The sequence below is a fragment of the Zalophus californianus genome, chromosome 16 (assembly GCF_009762305.2).
Source record: "Zalophus californianus isolate mZalCal1 chromosome 16, mZalCal1.pri.v2, whole genome shotgun sequence".
Lineage (NCBI taxonomy): Eukaryota > Metazoa > Chordata > Mammalia > Carnivora > Otariidae > Zalophus > Zalophus californianus.
This window is the reverse complement of record NC_045610.1, coordinates 20,693,116-20,717,015: the sequence shown is the minus strand read 5'-3', so window position 1 is coordinate 20,717,015 and position 23,900 is coordinate 20,693,116. Positions and strand designations below refer to the sequence as shown.

Sequence of the window (23,900 nt, the reverse complement as noted above, 5' to 3'; positions counted from 1 at the left end):
AATAAGATGTCTTCACCCTTGGGAGAAATTCTCATCTAAGAACTGGGGAAGTTGAACTGAACCATATGGAAAGTTGGCAGTAAGCTAATGAGCATTGCATAAGTTTGGTACATCAATAAAGAAAGGGGTCAAAGTTTGGTGTACTTTGAAATTAAAACTGCATTATAAGCTGTCCTTCTGATATGGGCCAGCGTTGTTGGTTTAAAAATCCACACCCAGCAAACAAACTGTAGGTGGAAGTACGAATTGCTACAGCAGCCTCTCTGGAGAAGAATTTGGCAAAAATTCACAAATTTAAATTGTACGTATCCTTTGACCTGGCAACTTCAGTTCTAGAAATGTGTTCTACAGGAATATGTACACATATGCCCAAAGAAATAGATGCCATTGTATTTACAGTTGCATTGTTCATAGTAGAAAAGATTAGTAACAGCCTAAAAGTCCAATAGGGACTAATTAAATATGTTATTGTGTATTCATCCCGAAATGAAATACTATGCAGGCATAAAAAATGAGGCTTTTCTCTATTTACTTCCACGAAACTATCACCAAGATACATATTTTAATTAGAAAAATGTCATTCATGTAAAAAAGATTATATATGTGTGTGTATGCATAACCTCTTTCTAGAAAAATTCACAGAAATCCAGTAGCAGTGGCTGCCTCTGGCAAGGGAGACTGTGGGAAAATGAGAAAAATGAGAAACACTTTCCACTGTCTGATCATTTATATTTTCTGAATCTTTTACTAAGAGCCTGTATTGTCTATTCAAAATAAAAACCTGGGGTGCCTAGGTGGGTCAGTTGGTTAAGCATCCAACTCTTTGATTTTAGCTCAGGTCATGATCTCAGGGTCCTGGGCTCAAGCCCCACATTAGGTTCCACACTCAGTGTGGAGTCTGCTTGAGATTCACTCTCCCTCTCCCTCTGCCCCTCCTGCTCATGCTCTCTCTCTCTCTCTTTCTCTTAAATAAATAAATCTTTTTTAAAAAATCTGATCAGAGAGCCAGTTCCCGAAACTCCAGAACTAACTCAGAAACCTCATTCTTAAGATTCTGTCCCTCTACAACCACTCTTGGTACAAAATCTGTATTAGTCCAACTCCAGAGATAAAGAACCAGTGGGATATGTGTGTGTCTATATACACACATTTGGAGAGATTTTTTTTTTGGCCAGCACAGTTACAGAGGCCGAGAAGTCCCAACTCTGCAGTCGGCAGGCTGGAGTCCCAGGAGAGCCAGTGGTGCAAGTTCTAGTCTGAGCCTGGATATGAGGGCAGGAGACCTGTGTCCCAGCTCAGAGACAGTGAAGCTGAGAGACAAAGCATTGTTTCTGAGTCACGCTTTTATTCTAATCAGGCCTTCTGGATTGGATGAGGCCCACCCACACCGGGGAGGGCACTCTGTTAGGTCCACTGATTCTGTTTTTATTTTATTATGTTAATCACCATATATTACATCATTAGTTTTTGATGTAGTGTTCCATGATTCATTGTTTGTGCGTAACACCCGGTGCTCCACGCAGAATGTGCCCTCTTTAATACCCATCACCAGGCTAACCCATCCCCCTACCCTCCTCCCCTCTAGAACCCTGTTTGTTTTTCAGAGTCCATCGTCTCTCATGGTTCGTCTCCCCCTCTGACTTACTTGCCTTCATTCTTCCCCTCCTGCTGTCTTCTTCTTTTTCTTTTTTCTTAACATATGTTGCATTATTTGTTTCAGAAGTACAGATCTGTGATTCAACAGTCTTGCACAATTCACAGCGCTCACCAGAGCACATACCCTCCCCAATGTCTTATCACCCAGCCACCCCATCCCTCCCACCCCCCACCACTCCAGCAACCCTCAGTTTGTTTCCTGAGATTAAGAATTCCTCCTATCAGTGAGGTCATATGATACATGTCTTTCTCTGATTGACTTATTTCACTCAGCATAACACCCTCTAGTTCCATCCACGTCATTGCAAATGGCAAGATCTCATTCCTTTTGATGGCTGCATAATATTCCATTGTGTATATATACCACATCTTCTTTATCCATTTATCTGTCGATGGACATCTTCGCTCTTTCCACAGTTTGGCTATTGTCAGTCCACTGATTCTGATGTTACTCTTATCCAGCAACACCTGCACAGACACCCCAGGATACTGTTTGACCGAATGTTTGGGGCGCCTCACATAAAATTAATGATACAGGCACACATGTCAGTTTGCATCAGTAGTGGTGACAGTAACTTTGAGCACATGGTTTAGGTGGTCACAGCATTTCTCTCCTGTAAAATTAGTTGTCTTTCCCTTTGTAATTGCTAAGTAATTTGTGGGGAGATACTTTGCAGCTATGCAAATACCCCATTCCTCATCACACTTTCAACTGCTGGTTTTTGCATGCACAGATCATTTTCTAACATCATTCCTTCTGTATTTCTTAGTTGTCATTCTACTCTAAGGAAGGGCTTTTCCTTCTCCAGTTCACTTCTATTTTATATCAGTCTGGGCTCATAGATTCTGATTTTATTCGGGGGATTATGATGTTTCTGATATTACTTATTTCAGTGCTCATGTGGTTCCAGATTTGGCCAGTGGGAGCCCATTCACTTTGGTTCCTGTTTCTTTTGACAAGTTGCTGTCATTCTCTGAGTACTTCCCTACTTTCTGGCTCAACAAGGTATTCCAGACTCATCTTATACTTCCCCTGCCCCAGCGCCAGAATCCACTTTTCTCCACGGGATCCTGGGTCTTTTTAGTTAAGAATACAAGCCAACATCTGGGTGTCATTGCTTCTAAGCTTCCTCAGAAGACAGAGCTAGGAAATGTGTGTGCACATACATCTCTCTCTCCCTTTCCATTCCCTATGCCCCACCACATATGCCGAGTTCAAACTGATACCTCCAGTTCCAAGTCAACCCCCCCAACACTTTGCAACTTCCTTCCCTAACAGTGAAAAACCTGTCTCGGAGGGTGAGTCAGAGTAGATTCTATTTTAATTATATTTTCCTGGAATATAAGTTACTATTTGTATCTAGATTACGCGAAGCTGCGCATGTGAAAGGAAATGTTTTTTTTCTGGTAGAACATAGGGATGTGGCCCATTAAAAACTAGGTGATATCGTGCTGTACTTAATCTCCCCACCTCCCATGTTTGACTCATAAGGAAATAAGAAAAGTGAAATTAAGTACATAATTTTTTTTAAAAAGTAATGATGGTAGGTGATTTAAAGTCTTACACACTTGATGGCCTGAGTTTTCTCCATAAATGGGATGCAAACCATTTGCTGAGAGAACGGAGGTAGGCTAAGGGGACTCATTCCTTCATCCCTTCATTTTTTTAATTCCTCAAATATTTAACCAGCTCTTATAAGTTCCAGGCACTATATTGCGTGCTGAAGATAAAGCAATGAACAAGGTAAGTATGGTCTGTACTCCTCTGGAGACAGAAAACAAACAAGAAACTTCTTGTGCTGACTACCATAGAGGGAACAAGCATGGGATGCTGGTGGACAGGGCACTTTAGGTGGGGACAGATCTTGTTTTATTCTTGGCCAGAGCACAGTCATCAGGAGTAGTTGGCATGAGATAAGCCAACATCTGGATGTCAGATTGACCTCATATCAAGGCTTCCCACTGAAAAGATTTAAGGATAGGAATGAGCATTTAGATTTATATTTTATGGAGAATGGATTAAAAGGAAGTCACGCCAACGAAGATGATACCTGCGACAGGGAAGACACCTGTGACCTCGTGTTCTTGCTGACGCTGTTCACTATGTACATTCTCGACCTGGAGAAAATTGTGCCATATTGTTGGTTTGATTTGCATTTCTTTAAATGTAAGTGAAATCAGGCCATTTTCATGGAATTTATTTCGGTATAACTAGTTGTATTCATTTCCTAGAGTTGCTATAACAAAATACCACAAACTGGGTGGCTTAAAAGATGAGACACTCCTTATCTCACAGTTCTGAAGGCTAGAAGTCCCAAGTCAAGGGCCATGCTGTGTCTGAAACCGGTAGGAGAGACATCCTTCCTTGCCTCTTTCCAGCTTCTGGGAGTGACCTTGGCTTGCATCTGTCTGCCTTTGTCATCACATGGTGTCCTCCCTGTCACGTGGCGCTTTCCTCTTCTCATAACCCAGTCATGTTGGATTTGGGCCCACTCTGATGACTTCATCTTGATTCCATCTGCAAAGCTCTGTTTCTAAATAAGGACACTTTCACGGGTACCAGGGATTAGGACTTCAACGTATCTTTTCTGGGGGGAGGCCACAGTTCAAGCCATGGTGCTAATGATCCATGGTCTTTGTTTTTCCAGGGGCCTGGTCTGTTTTCTAACACTGTCCATTGACATGCATTATTGGCATCTTTGTTGGCTGCTTTGAAAGCTCACCATTATCATACCAAAGTCTTCAGGAACACCTGTCATGTGATCTCCGTTATCTCCCTCTTCTATACTTTCCTTCTTTCTGCTTCAACTTTGTTTTTCCACGTTGTTTTGCTCACTTTTCTCCGCCTTTTCTTCTCGCCCCTGTGTCCGGCAGTATCCACGCCCATTCTCCTGTCTGGTAGTGTAGCCTTCATTTCTGTGAGGTTTTCTCCTCTTCTGTTTCCTTGAGCTCTTCTGGTTTCCTGTCTCCTTTTCCAAAAAATGGTTTGAAACATGATTTCTCTATTTTTAAATGTTTTCTTTGATCTCTTGGTTTAATGGGATATATTATTTTTACGTTCTTTGCTTTCGTGCAGAAATATTTTACCATAATTTTTCTCCTTCCTGACATACTTATTTTTCGTGGGTATTCTTGATCTGCCCTTTGTCTGTCAGTTTCTTTGCCTACTTTTTTCCTGTAACATTGAACAGCCTACTTCTGGAGAATTCTGCTCCAGGGCCTGGCGTTTGCCAAGGTGCTTCTTCTCTCTCAGCGACCTCCCTCAACTATGTCGACTTTTCGTGGCACTTCCACCCATCCTTCATAGATCATATGTCAGAGTCATGGCTGGGTTTTTGTTTCCTAGTAGGTAATGTTGTCTGGCTTTGTTTCGTTTTGCTGTTCTTGATGATTTTCAGAGGGTGCAATCGGGCCAAGATAACCATACTCTCTCCTCCTTAAACAGTAGTCCCTTAGGTGGTATTTGAAGTTGATCCAGGACCCAACCCTAGAAAACCTGAGTGTTTAGAGATCATGAGAAAAGGAGGGGCCAGCAAAGGAGATAGAGGAGGAACACTCAGAGAAGGTGGCCCCAGAGAAGCCACGAGAAGAGTGTGTTGAAGCAAGAGTCAGTATCAGAGGCTGCTGAGACACCAAGTAAGGTGAAGACAGAGAATCAGCCGGGGGATTCAGCAGTGTCGTTGAGAACTAGCTTTGGGCAGCAGGCTGGAGTTGCTTGAGGAGATAGTAGAAGGCAGAGAGATGGCTCGTGCAGGTGAACACGTTTCCTGGGCAACATGAATGTTCCCAGCAACTCAGGATTTCATGTACATTGAAGAGGGAAGGAAAACAGGCCAAATCAATGTGATTAAGCCCCTCCTATCTGAAAGCATACATTCTCATGAAATAAGTAGTATTTACTCATGAATGAAGATTCTCTTGAATACTTAGTATACTATTCACAGATAATTTTCCTCCTGATTGTAATTGATTTCATGTTAAGTAGTCAGCCAAGGACAACACTGAATTCTGTTAGTGGGTGAACCAACCTTGGAAGCCTCGAGGGTACCTCTGAAATCTCATCATCTGAAGTAAATTCCCTCTTCTCCTCCACCCAGCTCAAAGTTAAATATATGTTTGCCCTTCATGTTCAGTAAGTGTTTGGATTCTGTCCAGTTTCCCTTTGAAGTAACTCACATTTCCCTTTCTCTCCTTTCTGCTGCCTTCACACTGAAGTTCCTGTGGAGCTCGCCTTAGTCCGCAGCTAGCACTTCATTACCTGTAGGATCAGTTGATGTATACACACCTCACTCCCCAGGGTCATACTTGTACGGTTGTGCCCTTGACTGATGTGAAGGAGCCCCGTATATCTCAACTTCCTGTTGTACCTTAATTTTTGTATAAATGATGTGCGAATTAATGCAAATATTTTTTTAAAAAAAATGTTCCAGAATTCCTGTACAAGACTGTTGTCCTCCGAAGGCATTACCTTTACATCTTCTTCATGGCTACTCATTAGTTCAAACATGTTTTAGGGGCCCCTGGCTGGCTCAGTCAGAAGAACAAGTGACTCTTGATCTTGGGGTTGTGAGTTCGAGCCCCACGTTGGATGTAGAGATTACTAAAAAATAAATAAACTTGGGGCACCTGGATGGCTCAGTCATTTGAGTGTCTGCCTTCAGCTCAGGTTGTGGTCCTGGGGTCCTGGTATCAAGCCCTGTGTGGGGCTCCCTAGGTCTGCAGGGAGCCTGCTTCTCCCTCTCCCTCTGCCTACTGCTTCCCCTGCATGTGCCTTCTGTAAAATAAATAAATTTAGAAAAATAAACTTAAAAAAACTTTTAGAACCTTCTTGTTTCATTCAGAAGCCAGTGAAAATACCTGGCCCAGTCAGTAATTATCTTTAAACTTCTTAAAGAAATTGAGGTTTTGTTGTTCTTTGGGGTTTTTTTTAGAAAGGGAAAGAGAGTGTGTGTGAACCTTGGGTGGGGGAGGAGCAGAGGGAGAGAGAGAATCTTCAGCAGGCTCCACGCCTAGCACGAGCCAATGCAGGGCTCGATCTCACTCTGAGATCATGACCTGAGCCGAAATCAAGAGTCAGACGCTCAACCAACTGAGCCACCCAGGTACCCCCAAGAAATCGAGTTTTAAAAATCAATCGCTGTTAAGCTATTTTAAGTATTTTGGAAGTTCTAAAGAAAAAACATCTGAACAGAGCGAAGACCAAAATGTCAGTGTTGGAAATGGGCGTATCAAGAGTGACTTCCTGGGGGAGCTGAGGCGTAGGCTTTTGAAAAGAGTGAGAATGGACTGAGCAGATGGGTGAAGAAGAGACTGGGTGGGGAGAGGGTATTGTAGGCAGAATAAACCCCGTGGCCAAACCATGAACTGTAACAAGCCTTGGGTACTCTCAGTAGCTCATTAATGTAACAGCAGGAGTGACTGAGACAGAGAGGGGGATAGGGAGGGTTTGATAGGTCTGTGTGTCGTGGGTAGTTAGGAGAGTCGAGTGAAAGGAAATATGGAGGACAGAGCACAAAAGGCCTCGTGGGCTTTGCTCTGGACTTTGCGTACTCTTTGGGTTCCTCGTGGGAAGGGGTGTGTTGTGATCATCTTTGCCAACACAGTGCATACCTTTATTATCTTACCTGTCATGTTGTTATTATTTATTTGCAATACTTCCCTGCTCTTTATTCATTTTTTTAATTCCCAGAGTCAGGCCTGGTGTCTGGCACATAGTAGATATTGAATAAATGTTTGAAGAATGCATTATAAAAGTTTGTCGTAAAAGCTTTTCACAAAGAAGGCATAAAAATGCATTCCTTGGTCTTTTGTAAGAGATGGTATCACCCTATTTGTCGTTGAGAATAATTACAGTAGTTCCTTACGGAGGCATACCAAGCAGGTGACTACATTACCTGAGTGCTAACTTCTTAACCCAAGGCTTTCCAAAAGCAAACTGCAATACTGCACTGGTGTTAAAGTGTATACTGGCGCCATCTCGCGGTGATTTTAAGCCTTAACCAAATCGAAAGCTTTCGTCTGTGATAACCAGACTTTCAAACAAGTTTCTGACATTTTATAAATTACCGAAGTATTGTATTTAATACTATATTTTGTTGACCCTTTGCCACTATCTTCACATTAACAGTTTTGGATTTGATGGTTCATACATGTATTTTAATTGTGTTTTACAAACATGTCTAGAAGTTTTGATAGGCAAAATATTCCATTTGAAATAAAATGGAATTTGGTCATTAGGCAGACCTGGAGTCTTACACCAGCATTCTGATCTCAGATGCTATTTGCTGTGTCTCAGTTCACAGAGTTCCAGACTTGTGAGGTAATCTTTTTTTTTCCTAACATCCTTCTTTATTTTTTTTTCCTGGTTGGACATTGTTTCTAAAACGAAGGAATCATGTCCTTTTAATTCTTATCCTTGAAGACAGCTGTTGAGCGTGTCCTGCAAATTTGCAGGTTAAGCCAGAAAGGCTTGGGTAGTGAACCTTAGCTTTTTATTATTTTTGTGGGTGTTTGAACATGAGTTATGTGGACATTTTGCTTGTGATTTGCCGTTCGTTGATTAACAGCTGAGTCGGGGAATCAGATCATGATCATTGAATTAATTCCTCATGTGTAGGGATTGCTGTGATTTAAGTAGCAATGTTAATATAAAATAAGTGTTTATTTTTTAATTGTGTTATTTTTTAAATTTTTATTATGTTAATCACCATACATTAAAAGCGTTTATTAAAAATATTTTTCATGCAGAGCATAATTGGAAGCTTAAGATTAATTGCCCTTTTTTTTTTAAGTACTTACTCAATGCCAGAGGGATTGAGTGGGTATAATTATCTCCATTTTACAGATGAATCTGAAACACATGGAGGTGAGGTAGCTTTCACAAGGTCTCACAGCTCTTATATTTGCAGTGTGAGCATTCAGACCCAGATGTAGAGGACCCCAGAGTCCAGGCTTTTAACCACCATGTAAACTCTGTCCAACAATGAGGGGGGGATTCATAGGAAAACCATAGTAGAAAAATGTACAAGACAACCTTAACGTGGTTATTAATAGCTTTTATGTAAATATACACTAATTAATAAAAATCTTGGCTTTAATTTATTGTTGACATTATCAGCATCTGCTTGTTTCCACTCCTAATTATAGCCAACAGCCTTCATTCCATTGTGAAGGAAGTTGAGGGTTCTTGCCCTGCTGCACTGGTCCTAAGCAAGCATGCTTCGAGGCACTGTTGCTGTCTGTGGATGAGCATTTTGCCCGTCTCGGCACTCCCTTCATTCTCGGATACAAACTGTGTCTACCTGTGCCTTTCAGCAGGGGGCGTGTGTTGGCAACAGCTTGTGTAGAAACCTCCATTTGGGTGTTGGCCTGGTTGATGGATGTCTATATGTGTCGGTTAATGTATATAGGGTGAACAGATACGGGTTTTCTAAGTTTTAGATTTAAATTTTTTCTTTGTAAATATAGGCACATAATTTTGTGCAGTCGCAGTCATACCATATATGCCAGGTTGTGGTGTGGTTTTTTTTTTTACTCTTTTTTTTTTTCTTTGTTCCTGTGGCTTCCTTCCATCCACCCACATGGCCTTCCTCCTCATCACCCTGTTGTATGTATAAAAGGGCACATAAAACATAACAAGTGGTCTTCCATATTTTTCTATGCTTGTGTAATCATTTATCACATATATCTATGTGCAGTTAGACATCCAAATCATCTATGGGGCAGCGTGCTAGCGTTTTATGGTAAAAAGGTGCTATCATATTATAAATACTTTTAAAAATACACATACCTTTCAACTAGCTTCCCCACAGAAATAAAAGCAGTGATTTGTAAGATTATGTGTCAGTAGTATTTTCTACAGTATTATTCATAATAGCAGGAAGGAAGGGGGATGATTGAATAAAGAATGATAATCTATACCATGAAATTTTAAGGCAGTCGTTTAAAATAATGAATTTGATGTGTGCCAAAAGCATCTCCTGTACCATTCTCTCTGTTATGAATTTCAGCGTTCCTACTCCTTTTACTGACATTTTAGTGTGGTTTCAAGAGGGAGAACAAAAGAAATGTATTGGGACAGTTGTCTTTATAATTGCAAATCTGGCTAAGTAGATTACAAGACCTGCTTTAACTTTTGTTTCTTTTCTTACTAGAGCTCTTAGTGTAGAGCCCTTTCTGGTCCTTTTGTATTTGGAAATAGGGAATATCCAGCCTCCCCCAAATGACATTCTTTCTTCTTTCTTGGCTTTTAACTCCTACTGGTCTTTTCTACCAGCAGCATCTGAAGGGGCACAACCTTAAGCATTGTCTCAAATTAAATTCAGAATCAATGAAATGTCAGTTCAGAAACTGTTCCTGGGACACTTGGATCTTCTTAGAAATGAGACTTAGGAAAGACAGCATTTCTATATAACCACAGCTACTCTTCTGTTTCTTTTGCTTCTGTACAGGTTTGAAAAAGGGCGCATCTACACATTCATTGGAGAAGTCGTTGTTTCTGTGAATCCTTACAAGTCTTTGAACATCTATGGGAGGGACACAATCGAGCAGTATAAAGGACGTGAGCTGTACGAGAGACCTCCTCATCTTTTTGCAATTGCTGATGCTGCTTACAAAGCTATGAAGAGGCGCTCAAAAGACACTTGTATTGTGATATCAGGTATTCAGAGGGGATCCCCTGTACTTTCAAGGTCAAAATGCATTTAACTTATTAGGTACTCAAGGATCCAAACTGTTGAATAGATCTTTTTTTTTTTTTTTTGGAAGTTAGAAATGTAAGCAGTTTTATAGGAGAAAAAAATTTGCAGTGAACACCAGATCATTTCTGACAGATGTCTAGTCTTGGTTCATTTATAAATCCATGTTACATGTGGATGGACTTCTGATCATGAAAGATTCTTCCTCCCGTCTCAAGGACATAAAAGTACTGGATAAAATGTAACAAAGGTTATTTTTTTTAGAAGATTTTTATTTCTTTATCTGTCAGAGAGAGAGGCAGGCAGAGGGAGAAGCAGACTCCCCGCCGAGCAGAGAGCCCAACGCAGGGCTCCATCCCAGGACCCTGAGATCATGACCTGAGCCGAAAGCAGACGCTCAACCAACTGAGCCACCCAGGTGCCCCAAAAAGGTTATTTTAAATAACAGCAGAATGAAAGGAAGAAAATGAAGTTCTGAGGTACAACTCAAAGTCAGATTGGCGAGTGGGAGTTAGTGTCACGGGCCATCCAGGCACAGGGACCAGAAATGGGCTGTCCCAGCTGGAGGCTGGAGCTTCGAAGCCTACGGAGCAGAGACAGGTGATAGACCCTGTGTGCCCGAGAGCTGGAGCTGAGCTCTTCACGGAATCTCGTGTAGTGTGAATTGGGGATAGGGAAAGTATCTGCCCGCTGACCCAGGATGGCCTCTCCTACACTGTGGGAATGTATTTTGGTGCTAATAATACCTCACATCTGCATTAGGGGCTTTATACTTGTAAAACTGCTTTTATGACCCTTATTCCATTTTGGTTATCAAAACAATTCTGAGTGCTAAGACAGTTGTGTTTCTACTTTATAGATGAGAAAATTATGAAGGGTCAGAGGAGTTACAGTAACTTAGTGTTGGAGAATCATATCCTAGGACTACATTATATTCAATTATGTAAAGCTATACTACCTGATTATAAAAGGAGGGAGTAATCAATCATTTAAGCATATAAAGTAAAAGCAAAAAGTCTCTCCCCTTTGAATACCTTGTTACCCCCAAAACTCCAGCAGTAACAGCTGTGAATTTAGTGTTTATCCTTTTTATACATTTTTCTGTGTATAATACATATAGTCATACATGCATATTAAATTATAAATGTGTAACTGTGATACAGAATTATGTTCTAACTGCTATTATGTAACTTGTTTTTCTGTTTTAACACTATGGAGTGGACATCTTTTCTTTCTTTCTTTCTTTTTTTAAGATTTTATTTATTTGAGAGAGAGAGCACAAGCCAGGGGAGAGGCAGAGGGAGAGGGAGAAGCAGGCTTCCTGCTGAGCAGGGAGCCCAATGCGGGGCTCAGTCCCAGGACCCTGAGATCATGACCTGAGCTGAAGGCAGCCACTTAACCAACTGAGCCACCCAGGCGCCTTTGGAGTGGACATCTTTTCATTAGCATGTATATAGAAGTGGGGGACTTACACCTGTGCAGTATTCCATTGAATATCTGCCCAGTCCTCTACTGACAGGCATGTTATTTGCAGCGTTCAGCTGTGACACACACACAGTATAGTCTGCAGAAATACTCCTTAAATCTTTAAAGATTATAATTCTTATTTGATCCCATTAGTATTTTTACTATTTCTGTAGTATAAATTTCTACAAGTGGAATTTGGGGGTCAAAAGGCATACACATTTAAAAATTGGGCGAGCTCATTCTAAACTGATCCCTTCTGCTCAACCTTATACCAGTTGTCCCGCTTTTCCTGTGACACCATGTCTCGGAGCTTGCTGTTTGGTTTGGTTTTATTTTCACTAAAATTGCTCTGACTTTAATTTTTGGAAGGAATATTTCATCCTTGTTAAGATGAAAAGAAATTTTGCTGTAGAGCATAAGGTTATATGAACTGGGGTGCCTGGGTGGCTGAGTCATTAAGTGTCTGCTTTCGGCTCAGGTCATAGTCCCAGGGTCCTGGGATCAAACCCTGCATCGGGCTCCCTGCTCCGCAGGAGGCCTGCTTCTCCCTCTCCCACTCCCCCTGCTTGTGTTCCCTCTCTCGCTGTGTCTCTCTCTGTGTCAAATAAATAAATAAAATCTTCAAAAAAAAAAAGTTATATGAACTTAGCCATGGCCAGTGTTTGAGTCATTAGCTTGTTTCATTTCTGCTGTGCTTAAAAGTCACTGCCAAGCACCAAGACTGGTCTCAGGAATTCATTTACCCCATTTTATCCCTTGATATTTTCTACTTAGTACATCTTAACTTGTAATCTGTTTGTTATTTTACTTCTATAATAGTCATTTTTTTCTCAGCATTTTCAGAGCTGTTAGAACCTAGACTGTATCAAGACGGGAGGAAATAACTCAAAAAAAAAAAAAGCAAACAATGTAACATAAAAGTTTTAAGTAAATAACATCAAAATTTGCAACTCTTCTGTTACAAGTCAGCTTACTGTTGGTTCCAGTGACAGTGTTAAGCCTTGCACAACTTTTCCCACAGGGGAGAGTGGTGCGGGTAAGACGGAAGCCAGTAAGTACATTATGCAGTACATCGCGGCCATCACCAACCCCAGCCAGAGAGCCGAGGTGGAGAGGTAAGGGCGGTGTGAAGATGGGGAGACGCTCTCTTTGGGGCTTCGCTTTCTACACACACTTGCTGGGGCCGAAGCTCCCATACGGAGCCAGCATTTGTTGATGATTTACTATTGTCTCTGCCCTTTGATCTGTGTTACCCTATATCTATATTCCCTTCTTCGTAGAGAAATACTGCTTTGGTAAACTTTACCTAGATAGGAAACAAGGTAATGCTGCAAGAGATGAAAGTTTTCCCACTCCACCTGTAACTGCTGCCTTCAGTGTCACACGTGCTCAGCTAGGGTGTTCCCGCGGGTAGATGTCATTGTTCAAGTTGTCTTTTTTATGCTGTCTTCTGAGGAGCCCTGGGTTCCCGGAGGGAAAGGGGGCTCCAGGACTCAGAACCATGCCTTCCCTGAATTGCATTGTCACAGCCCGAACCCCTGATATTAGAAGCACTAGAATGATTCCCTTTTCTTTTTAAGTTTCATGCCAGGCTGCTGTCAGCGTACAAGGATGCAGGCTGCTGGGCGCTGTCTGCAGGACCCGGCTTTTAGCACCGAGCGCCACGTAGTATTTTCTTAATCCATTTGCGCCACGTAGTATTTTCTTAATCCATTTGTAAGGAACGAATGGATGGGTTGTTTCTTTGTTTTGTTTTGTTTTGTTTTGTTTTAAGAAAGAAATGTGGCAATAAAGTAACATGACTTAACTTTCTTCTATGGTGTGCACTTTTTGAGAGAAAAAAAGGTTTTCAGAGTTGCTAGCGTGAAGCTCAGTATTTGTTTTCGGAAGAGTTCCCTCCGCATGCACATCTCAGCCTTCAGTTTACGACTAGAAAAGAAAGGATGCGGGGTTGGTACGAAAGAAGGCTGTGTAGACTAGACTTACCCTTCCAGGGCTTTCCTCATTTCTACATAACTGGGCTGGAGGTCAAAGAGGCCTTTTTCTTGACTGTGACACATCCCCACTTCTGATTCTGAATTTGCAATCTCCTATGATGAAGACACGAATATGAGTCAGTTATCTGAATCTCCACAGAAGCTCGGGAGAACTAACTTTATTTCTACAGCCAGTTGGTATGGTAGAGTCAGGCATGTGTACATTGACTGGTGTTTCATGGGCATATCTTACTATAGTTTTAAAGATGGTCACCCTTGTTTACCATAAGCGTGCAGTCCCCCCTCCCCACATTTTAAAAGTATACTTTCATGTGGGAGGAGAGAAGCTGGCAGGGTTATGGGGTGACTTAGAGTCATAGAGCATCTGCTACATTAGCTTATTTCAATGGCCAGTGTGATTCCTACAGGTGTAGCCATGCTAGAGGAGTTTTGCCAGGGAAATGAAAACAAAGGACCAGCATAAAGTTAAAAAGTATCCATTGGGAGAGACTGTGCTATAGAAAGTTAGCATTCATTGAATAAGGAATGAATGTGTCACCCATTCTTTTCACAACACATCTTTTTAAGATTTTTCTTTGTCAATAAAACATGTTCACTTAAAAACTAAAAATTACAGCATTTTGTCCAAGGTGGAAGTCCCCTGAAATCCCAGTCCTACATTACCCTGTCAAGCTAGGTCCCTATAGTGAAATGTACTAGCCTTTCCAGATTTTTAAGCATTTACTGAACTATGTGCCTGCCCACACACACTCACATGGACACATGCACAGACACACAAAGACCCTGCAACACATGTTATTTTACAACCTAATTCCTCATTCATTAGTTTATTCTGGACCTCTTTCTCTGTCAATGCATCCTATACTAGGAGAAAAGTTTTTTTATCCAACCCTACTAGTGGACATTTAGGGTTTGCTTTAATATTGCAAACAATGCTGCAGTCAGCATCTTTGTATAAATGTTTGGATGTGCTTTAAAAAAATCTGGTTTTTCTAAAAGGCCCAGCCTCTAAACTTTTTATAATGACTTTCATTTATCTGTGTCAAAGAGTGAAGAATATGTTGCTTAAGTCCAACTGTGTCTTGGAAGCTTTCGGAAATGCCAAAACCAACCGTAATGACAACTCAAGTAGGTTTGGAAAATACATGGATATCAACTTTGATTTCAAAGGGGATCCTATTGGTGGACATATCAATAACTACTTACTGGAGAAGGTAAAATGTGCTTAATTTCTGAGGGTAATGTTTTCCAGTGCTGAATTTTTTTTTAAACCTAATCGCGTGTATAGAATTTTTAAAATTACTTAAAAGTAGCTTTAAATCCTATCCTCCCTCCCTTCCTGTTCCTCAGTTCCTTTTCTGTGACAAGATACTCTTCTTAGCTGCTACAATATCAGGGTGGAAAAAGTTTGGGCTTTGTAGATAAGGATTTAGGTGTGTGTGTGTGGCCAGGAGTGGGAGTAGTATGTGAATGCGTGCTAACTTCTGGGTAAGATTTGACCAAAACACAATCTAGGACTAATCAGTTCTACTCTTTTGACACATCACCATTGCCCATATGTTTTCCTGCTGTTGTCCTGAACGCATCACAGAAGAACCAGCACACCCATTCCCTGAAATGACACTCTTTTCACAGAATCATGACCATACAACTCTCTTTTTTTAAGTGAGATATAATTGACATTTGGCACCACGCACATTTAAGGTATACGACATACTGACTTGATACTTCCATGTATATTTATTTTAATGAATCTGAATCTCATTTTCTTCTAGTTTCTATTTGTTCATAGCATCTTTTATGGCAGTGTAACGCAGCCTAATCTGTTTTTGTTTGTTAAATCGATGTCAGACTGTTAAGGAAATAAGGGTTTTTATCAGTGTCAGTTACAAAAGGACTGGAAATGCCTGGTGTCATCAGTCTTTTTCCAAAATGTTTCGTGGCTTCACTTTACGTGTAGAGTCCCTCAAAAGGACCCCTCTGAATGAACGTACACTGTGAGACCTCTCACAGCAGGCTTTTGGGAGCCATCTAAGGTAGGGGCCTCCATAGACTGGTTTCGCTCAACTGATTTTACTGCAGGACATAAGGCATTGCTCTTTGAAATGCCAGCAGACCCTGGGGACCCTGAACATCCTTTCCTGTTCTCCCACGTCCAATCCTCTTCCCCCTAAAAATCCCATCTTTAGCCTCCAGGTTAAAAAAAAAAAAAAAAGCTTCACTTTCATAAAGTTTAGGGAATTCTGTTTTAAGCAGTAAAAAGAATAGTAAAAGTTGCACAGAAAACCCCACAGAGGAGGCCTAGTTTTAGGTGGGTAATCCATGGGGTCTTTAGGACATTTAAATACACTATTGAGGGCGCCTGGGTGGCTCAGTCATTAAGCGTCTGCCTTCGGCTCAGGTCATGATCCCAGGGTCCTGGGATCGAGTCCCACATCGGGCTCCCTGCTCAGCGGAAAGTCTGCTTCTCCCTCTCCCACTGCCCCTGCTTGTGTTCCCTCTCCCACTGTGTCTCTCTCTATCAAATAAATAAAATCTTAAAAAAAAAAGCACTATTGATAGGCAATTTCCTGAGAACTTGGCTTGCCCTTTGTTTTCGGGGTGCATTCTCAGATTAATGATTTAATGTGGGTTTTTGGGGTTTTTTTTAGTCTCGAGTGATTGTGCAACAGCCAGGAGAAAGAAGCTTTCATTCTTTTTATCAGGTTAGTATCTGCTGCTGTGCAGGTAATCCATCATTGGCCCAGTTGTACAGGGAATGAATATTTTATGTTGGGACTCTTCCCTGTCCTGTGCCTCCTTTGCCTCCATTGGCCCAGGACACATTACACATGTGTACATGCGTGCACACACCGTAGCCCACGTGCTCCTTCAGATATTTGATGAGCATGATTATTATAAAGAGCGAGCAGGTGGTTAACCCACCAGATGACTTGACTGCCTTGGTTGAGCATCACCTCCATCTTTTGGCAATGTAGAGAACAGTTTAATACCTGTAAAAATTTTTGAAACGGTAAATTCCGGATATGTTAAATTAATTGTGTTTTATTTTGAATTGAAGCTGTTGTTCCCATACTTGGGAGCCCAGAGACAGGAATACAACTTCAGTTTATTTTGCTCATGGAGGCTGTAAAGCAATATGATTACTTAAAACAATTATGAATTCAAGGGAGAATCGTCGTCTTTATCCCATCAAAGCTGTGATTGCTTAGAAAAAAATTTGATACCTCTTTTAAGAATGCTTTTAAAGTCAAAGTCAGAATCTTTTAAAGTAGCCTTTCTGTTAACAAGTCTATGCTCAGAGAACAAGTACAATACATAATTAAAATTTTTAAAGCCCCAAGTAACATGAACCAGTGCTAAGAAATTAAGTGGGTGATCAAATGAAGCAATGCTGTTTGGGATTTTTTTTAAAAGTAAAACTACAGATCAGTAAGATTGATTTCCATGTGGAAACCATCTCTGCAGGTGATGGAGCAGTGACAGCGTAAGTTGAATACAATTCAGCCGAGTTTAATTTTTTCTAGGTAACTGCTTTAATAGACAGTGCTCATTTGTATATACAAGTTCTGGTATACTTAGTTTTAAAAGATCACTTTCGAAAATCTGATAATTATACCTTTTAAGTAAAACAAAGCATACAGTTTAATGTAGAAAATTTAAACGTAGCGCCTTCCAAAGGCATGTTCTATAAATAAGGGCTACCCATCCATATTGTATTCATGTTTTTGTTGACAATTCCCCATGTTTTCCTTAAACTATTTTTCTACCGAATATAAAAGAGTTCTTTTCATGTCTAGAACCCATAAGCTCTTCCCAGTGTTTTTCCTACTTGGATGACTGTGTTAAAACTTGTCTTTGTTCAGCCCTTCAGTCATGGGTATCCAGTGGTGCTCCTTTCCTGACATAGAGATTGACGAGGAAAGGCTATTTGTTTCCAGCGTGATTCAGCATGTGACTGCCTGCTGATACCTCTTACTTCCACGGCAATATTGACTTTTTCTGAATTCTGAAACACAGCTCTATCTTGTTTGGATAATGAGGCCGCTAAGCAAGTGACCACCACAACGCATAAGCTCCTGTTTAACAAATGACCATAGTAAAAGCAAGATGACCATTGTTATAATATTTGATGTACTTGGCTCAGCGTGTATTTTGCCAATTTATTTCTAATTAAATATTTTTTTCAGCTACTTCAGGGAGGTTCAGAGCAGATGCTACGCTCTCTACATCTCCAGAAATCCCTGTCATCCTACAACTATATCCATGTAGGCGCTCAATTAAAGGTAAGGGCTTCCTCTCTGAAATATAGAATCAGACAAAAAACCAGAGGGGATATTAAGTGATTCTCTGGTCCAGCCTGCTGCCTTTAAGCAAATGAGTGACTCTTTTCTTCCATTCTGGTTTTTAAATTCTCAGGGACAGAGACTCACTGCAACTTCACTTCAACAACTTCACTTAATAACCATTTCTGTGTTTCATTGCCATCTGACGGGAATAAAGTTTCTCTCTTGTGATCTTGTGGGTTTTTTTTCAATTTTTAATCCTATTCCTTTTGACACTGTAAAAATATTGATATGATTAGGAAATCCACCTCAGAGGAAGATGCCATATGGTTTGGCCCCCCCCCAGGCAAGTTGGGAAGACAGAAGGAACTTTAAAAGCACCCTGGTGATGGGTATTAAAGAGGGCACGTTCTGCGTGGAGCACTGGGTGTTATGCACAAACAATGAATCATGGAACACTACATCAAAAACTAATGATGTGGGCGCCTGGGTGGCTCATTCATTAAGCGTCTGCCTTCGGCTCAGGTCATGATCCCACGGTCCTGGGATGGAGTCCCGCATCGGGCTCCCTGCTCAGCGGGAAGCCTGCGTCTCCCTCTCCCACTCCCCCTGCTCCTGTTCCCTCTCTCGCTGTGTCTCTCTCTGTCAAATAAATAAATCTTTAAAAAAAAAACAACTAATGATGTAATGTATGGTGATTAACATAACAATAAAATTAAAAAAAAAAAAACACCCTGATTGAAAATGAGTATCAAAAATCTCCTCCATTCCCTGTTTTTTCAAGTACTGATTTTGATATATCCTGGAAATAGTTTTGTGACCCTGGAGCATTTCTATTCAGCCTTCAAATTTTTAGTTTTTTTTCCCTTCACTTGCATGTGGGCCTTTTGCACTCCCATATGCAGATGCTTTTCTGCTCTTTTATTTCTAATTAGTGTTCTGCTAGTCACTTTACAGCTCATCCTAATGATATAGTAGCCTGTTGATGGTAGACTATAAACTGGTAATTACAATATTATCCTACTTTGTCAGAGAAAGGTACATAAATCCATAAAATAAGATATGGAGGGAAGGTTTTAATTACTGATTCTGGATGGATGAGAGTCCAGGTATCTGTGTTCTTGTACTTTTCCATGTTTTAAATTTGTTTTGTAATAGAAAATGCATTGCTCTTGTAGTCGGGGAGAAATAAAAGAATTTTTAAAAGGAAAGGAAAAGGATCTAAGATGTGGGAGGTGTTTCCTTTTTTATTTCTATTATTCATCTAAAGCGAATTATACCTGCATTACCTGATTAGCTGTATTTTTATTGCCGTGCATAGAAATAAATGATATTTAGCCTTTCCCAATTAACTTTCCATTGTTTGACATTCAAGTTGCATGGGTTTTTTTGTTTTGTTTTGTTTTACTTTTACAGTCATCTCAGAGTGGGATGTCTGGGTGAAAATTAATTGAAAACAAGACAATAGAGGGCAACACTTGAGCTTTCTGAGAGTAGGCCAAAAGCGCTCAGAGATGCAGAAGGGATTGTGAAACCAGCACTTAAAAAGCCAATGACCAGAAATGTTCCTCTTTAATCAAATTGTCTTACTGACCAAAATACTTTTGGCCCGATCACGTCGCACCCCCACGGAAAGCAAGCCCATCAGGCACAGAGGACCCCTTCCCGTGTGCCTCCTCAAAAGATGAGCATCAGGCCAGGTCCTCTGTGTCCCTGCCAGAGGAGGAATGCACTGAGGAAAAGATCAGTCAGGCCCTCTGCAGCTGCTGCTCTGGGAAAACTTTCTTGAGATAGGCCGTTACCATTGCTTCACTGTAAATTTCTGCTGACGTGTTGGTATTTCCAACCTGATGGCTGTAGCTCCTCGAGGCTGGCAATTTATCTTTGATTGTTCCAGTTTGGGCTACTACAACAAAATACCATAAATTGGGTGGCTTATATACAACAAATGTTCATTTTTCACTGTTCTAGAGGCTGGGGAGTCAAAGATTAAGGCACCTACAGATTTGATGAGGGCCTTCTTCCTGGTTTATAGACGGAGCCTTCCCTATGTCCTCACAGGGCAGAAGGGATGAGGAATCTTTAGGGCCTCTTACAGTGGCACTAATCCCATTTATTGAGGGCTCCACCCTCATGACCTAATTACCTCCCAAAGGCCCTACCTCCTAATTCCATCACCTTTTGGGGAGGGGGATATCAGGATTTCAACATACGAATTTTGGGGGGATACAAACATTCAGTCTCGAACCAGTTAGAAGATCTGATGCACCAAATGTTCGTGAGAAGTGGTTGTGGTCCCAGAATATCTAATAGCTTGCTGAATGATTGAGGCAGCCCACTCTGCTTTGGGGGAGGGGGGCCTTCTTTTCCTCACCTGTGAAGTAAAAAGTCTGACCATCCAAGAGAAGGGAGTATTTTTCCCAGACTTTACAAGACTAATTGTGGAACAAAAAGCCATAGGCAACAATAGTCAGGCGTATGTCTTTGAGAGGCTCCCATGGTCAGTATTTGCATTTGTGATTCCCATCCCATGTTTTCTTCACTCATCACAGAGTGGCAGTCAGCTTCTGTGAAGCAGCTCAGGACTTGCTCCCTCACTGAAGATTCCAGAAAAGTATGTCACGCCTATTTTGTGTGATGGTGGCTCTCACACACAAATGGATATTTTGTGTGCTGAGTGATATTTCCACTCCTGAAATAATTTTATTTTCTCGGGGTACTCAGTGACTTACTACAAAAGCATCAAGACCTTGGCTAAACTCGAATGTAGTCTCATAATTGTTAGATTTTAAGGCCCGTATGTAATGTCAGTGACTTGAGTTTTCCATTTTCTTTCCCAGTCTTCTATCAATGACGCTGCAGAATTCAAAGTAGTAGCTGATGCCATGAAAGTAATTGGCTTCAAACCTGAGGAGACTCAAACTGTGTATAAGATTCTGGCAGCCATTCTTCACTTGGTGAGTAGGGACACCTTTCAGAATATGTTGCCTCCCTGTGGAGACAGGATGCTCTTTCAGAAGATTTTGCTTTTCCCCTGCAGATTTAAAAACTAATTTATATAAAGAAAATTTCTCTTACGTTTTGAAGCAATTACTGTATCTGTGGTTCTCTCCATTTTATAATATTATGAGGGATTTTTGAAGCCACTGTAGGTTTTGAAACTTAGCTTTAAATCATTGTCTTACTGGTATGTCAGATTTTGCACTGTTTCATTTGAGGATAAAAGAATTCAGTAATGATATGACTACCAGTGGTATAAGCTAAAATCTTTTGAACAGAATACATTTCCAGTAGCACTTGAAGCGTAGAATCATAAATTATCAGAACTGGAATCCTGATCATCTCATTTTTCAGGTTGGGAAATGAGCCCTAAGGGGGTGGCACAACTGGCCCAAAGGCGCAGCCAATACATGGTGGCTAACTGGGTAGATAAGATGGCCAACTCCTGGCCCAGTCAAGCTGCACTACACTACAGCAAACTCAGGTCAAGGGCCATGTGTCAGATTTCTCTCATTCCTGTGTATATAATTATAGACGTTGAAAATATAGTGAACATGTAACCTTAGAAGAAATGAGTGACACCATGAATTCAAATCTGGAATAAAACTTACCTTTCACTTTAATGTGGCAAGATTTAATTCTTAATGAAATGGGCAGGACCTATATGAAAAATATCATAGGGCAATATAAATGTTATTGTAAGTAAATGTTCCTAACTAGGAAGACTTGAACGTTATAAATTGTCCCGTTCTTTCAGCCAGTTTATAAATAAAGTGCAACAATATCCTTCAGAATCCAAACAGGAATTTTATTTTTTAAGTTGACATAATGGCCCTAGAATTTACCTGGACCAATAAACATGTAAGAAGATCAAATAAAATGTACTAAAGAAGAGTAGTAGTGTAGGGGGAAAGGCAGAGAGGATACAACTAATTCTGCCAGATTTAAAACGATAGTAAAAGTGACAGTACTTTAAAACTTGTTGCTCAGATATATCATCAGATTAATCAACATTGGTTGATGTGCTGGACAGTTGGTAGAGGGTTGATAAGTATTTATTGCTTATTGAACAAGTAAAATATAAATAGACTCAGAAGCTTGGGGGAATTTAATATATAATAAAGGTGACATTTCAGTTTTTTTAAGATTTTATTTATTTATTTGAAAGAGAGAGAAAGAGAGCATGATTGGGGCGAGGGGCAGAGGGAGAGGGAGAAGCAGACTCCCTGCCGAGCAGGGAGCCCGACACAGGGCTCGATCCCAGGACCCTGGGATCCTGACCTGAGCCGAAGGCAGATGCTCAAGGAACTGAGCCACCCAGGCGCCCCTAAAGGTGACATTTCAAATCAGGAGGAAAAGCTCAGCCATTCAGTAAATGGTGCTGGAGCAACTAACTAACCATCTGAAAAAATAAAGTTAGATTCTTTGCACCACTTAGCAACATAAATTCTAAGTGAGTTAAAAGTTTTAATGTAAGGGGAAAAGCTGTGTATTCAAAGAAAATATTGAATATTTATAAAATCTTTGGAGTGGGAAAGGTCTAAGTATGACACCAAAGTAAAAGAAACCCCAAAGCAAAAGATTCATAGATTCGAGTACATAAAAATGTAAAAACCTCTCTGCATCAAAAACAAATGCTGAAAATTAAGAGATAGATCAGTGTCTAGAGAAGAGAGGAAAGATGGATGAAGCGCTAGGTTTTTATATATGTGTAATGTATTTAAGAAAATCAGTGCTACGAACAAGGTCACTTTGAATTTTATCTTTAATTGGCAAATATATCCCTGACATAATGTTTCAGAATCTTGCTGGAAATGGCGTCTTGTTTTTTTCTCTCTGGTGTAGGGAAATTTAAAATTTGTGGTGGATGGTGACACGCCTCTCATTGAAAATGGCAAGGTTGTATCTATCATAGCAGAATTGCTCTCCACCAAGACGGATGTGGTCGAGAAGGCCCTTCTCTACCGGACGGTGGCCACAGGGCGCGACATCATTGACAAGCAGCACACGGAGCAGGAAGCTAGCTATGGCAGGGATGCCTTTGCTAAGGTGGGATTTTTAACTGACGTTGCTCGGCCTGGGGATGCAGTTTTAGTGAACTTCCGTGAGGATGCGTCCAGACGTTCCAAGAAAGTGGGCTCAGGCTTTTAGAACCTAGAATGGTGTGCTTTTGGACCATCACGGTCTCAATAAAATGCCCTGACTGTGAGCATCGCTCTCAGGAAGCGTTCTGAGGAGAGTGAATCCGACTAACTGGGAAGCTAATGATGCCTGCACGGGCCCTCTCACCGCCCTCCATTTTGCTTTGCCCACCAGTGTTTGATGAAGACCGACTCGGGGCAGCTGAGGGAGTTCTCATCCCTGTGTTTTGTGTCTGTGTGGGGATGATGCCATGAGTTAGTAACCATCCTCCCCTTAAGTCGTTCACCTTGTTTCCTTTTTCTGCCACGGGAAATAATGCTGCCGTATCCTGTGTGTGTGTCCGTACACACCAGCGCTCTTATTCCCACTGGACAGACTCCCAGGAATGAGCTCACCACATCAAAGGATACACTGATTTTAAACTTTAAATGGACTGACCTTATGGGTGTACAGGAGTACCTCATGGTTACTTTCATTTTCCTTGCCAGTGGATTTGAGCATCTTTCCATATGCTTGTAAGGTATTTAAATCCACTCTGGGAATCGCCTGGTGTGTCCCTTGTACATTTTCCTCAGGGCCGCTTGCTGTTTTGTTGCCTGTTTGTAAGAGCTCATCACTTTAACCCTTGGTCTGTTGTCTGCGTGGCAAATGTGTTA

The 23,900-nt window shown here is 41.0% G+C and overlaps 1 protein-coding gene across 3 annotated transcripts in view; it reads left to right on the top strand.

Annotated features, from left to right (window-relative positions):
* The window catches only part of MYO1D (myosin ID), a 350,526-nt gene that overhangs the window by 87,874 nt on the left and 238,752 nt on the right, over positions 1–23,900 (top strand). For 2 of the 3 annotated variants that reach the window (XM_027625032.2, XM_027625031.2), the window contains exons 2-8: positions 10,107–10,315; positions 12,841–12,934; positions 14,865–15,030; positions 16,468–16,521; positions 18,007–18,102; positions 20,943–21,059; positions 22,948–23,151. In XM_027625032.2, coding sequence (XP_027480833.1) covers positions 10,107–10,315; positions 12,841–12,934; positions 14,865–15,030; positions 16,468–16,521; positions 18,007–18,102; positions 20,943–21,059; positions 22,948–23,151 — 940 coding nt within the window. The remainder of the gene's footprint in view (positions 1–10,106; positions 10,316–12,840; positions 12,935–14,864; positions 15,031–16,467; positions 16,522–18,006; positions 18,103–20,942; positions 21,060–22,947; positions 23,152–23,900) is intronic. The other variant, XM_027625033.2, reaches the window with a different exon arrangement.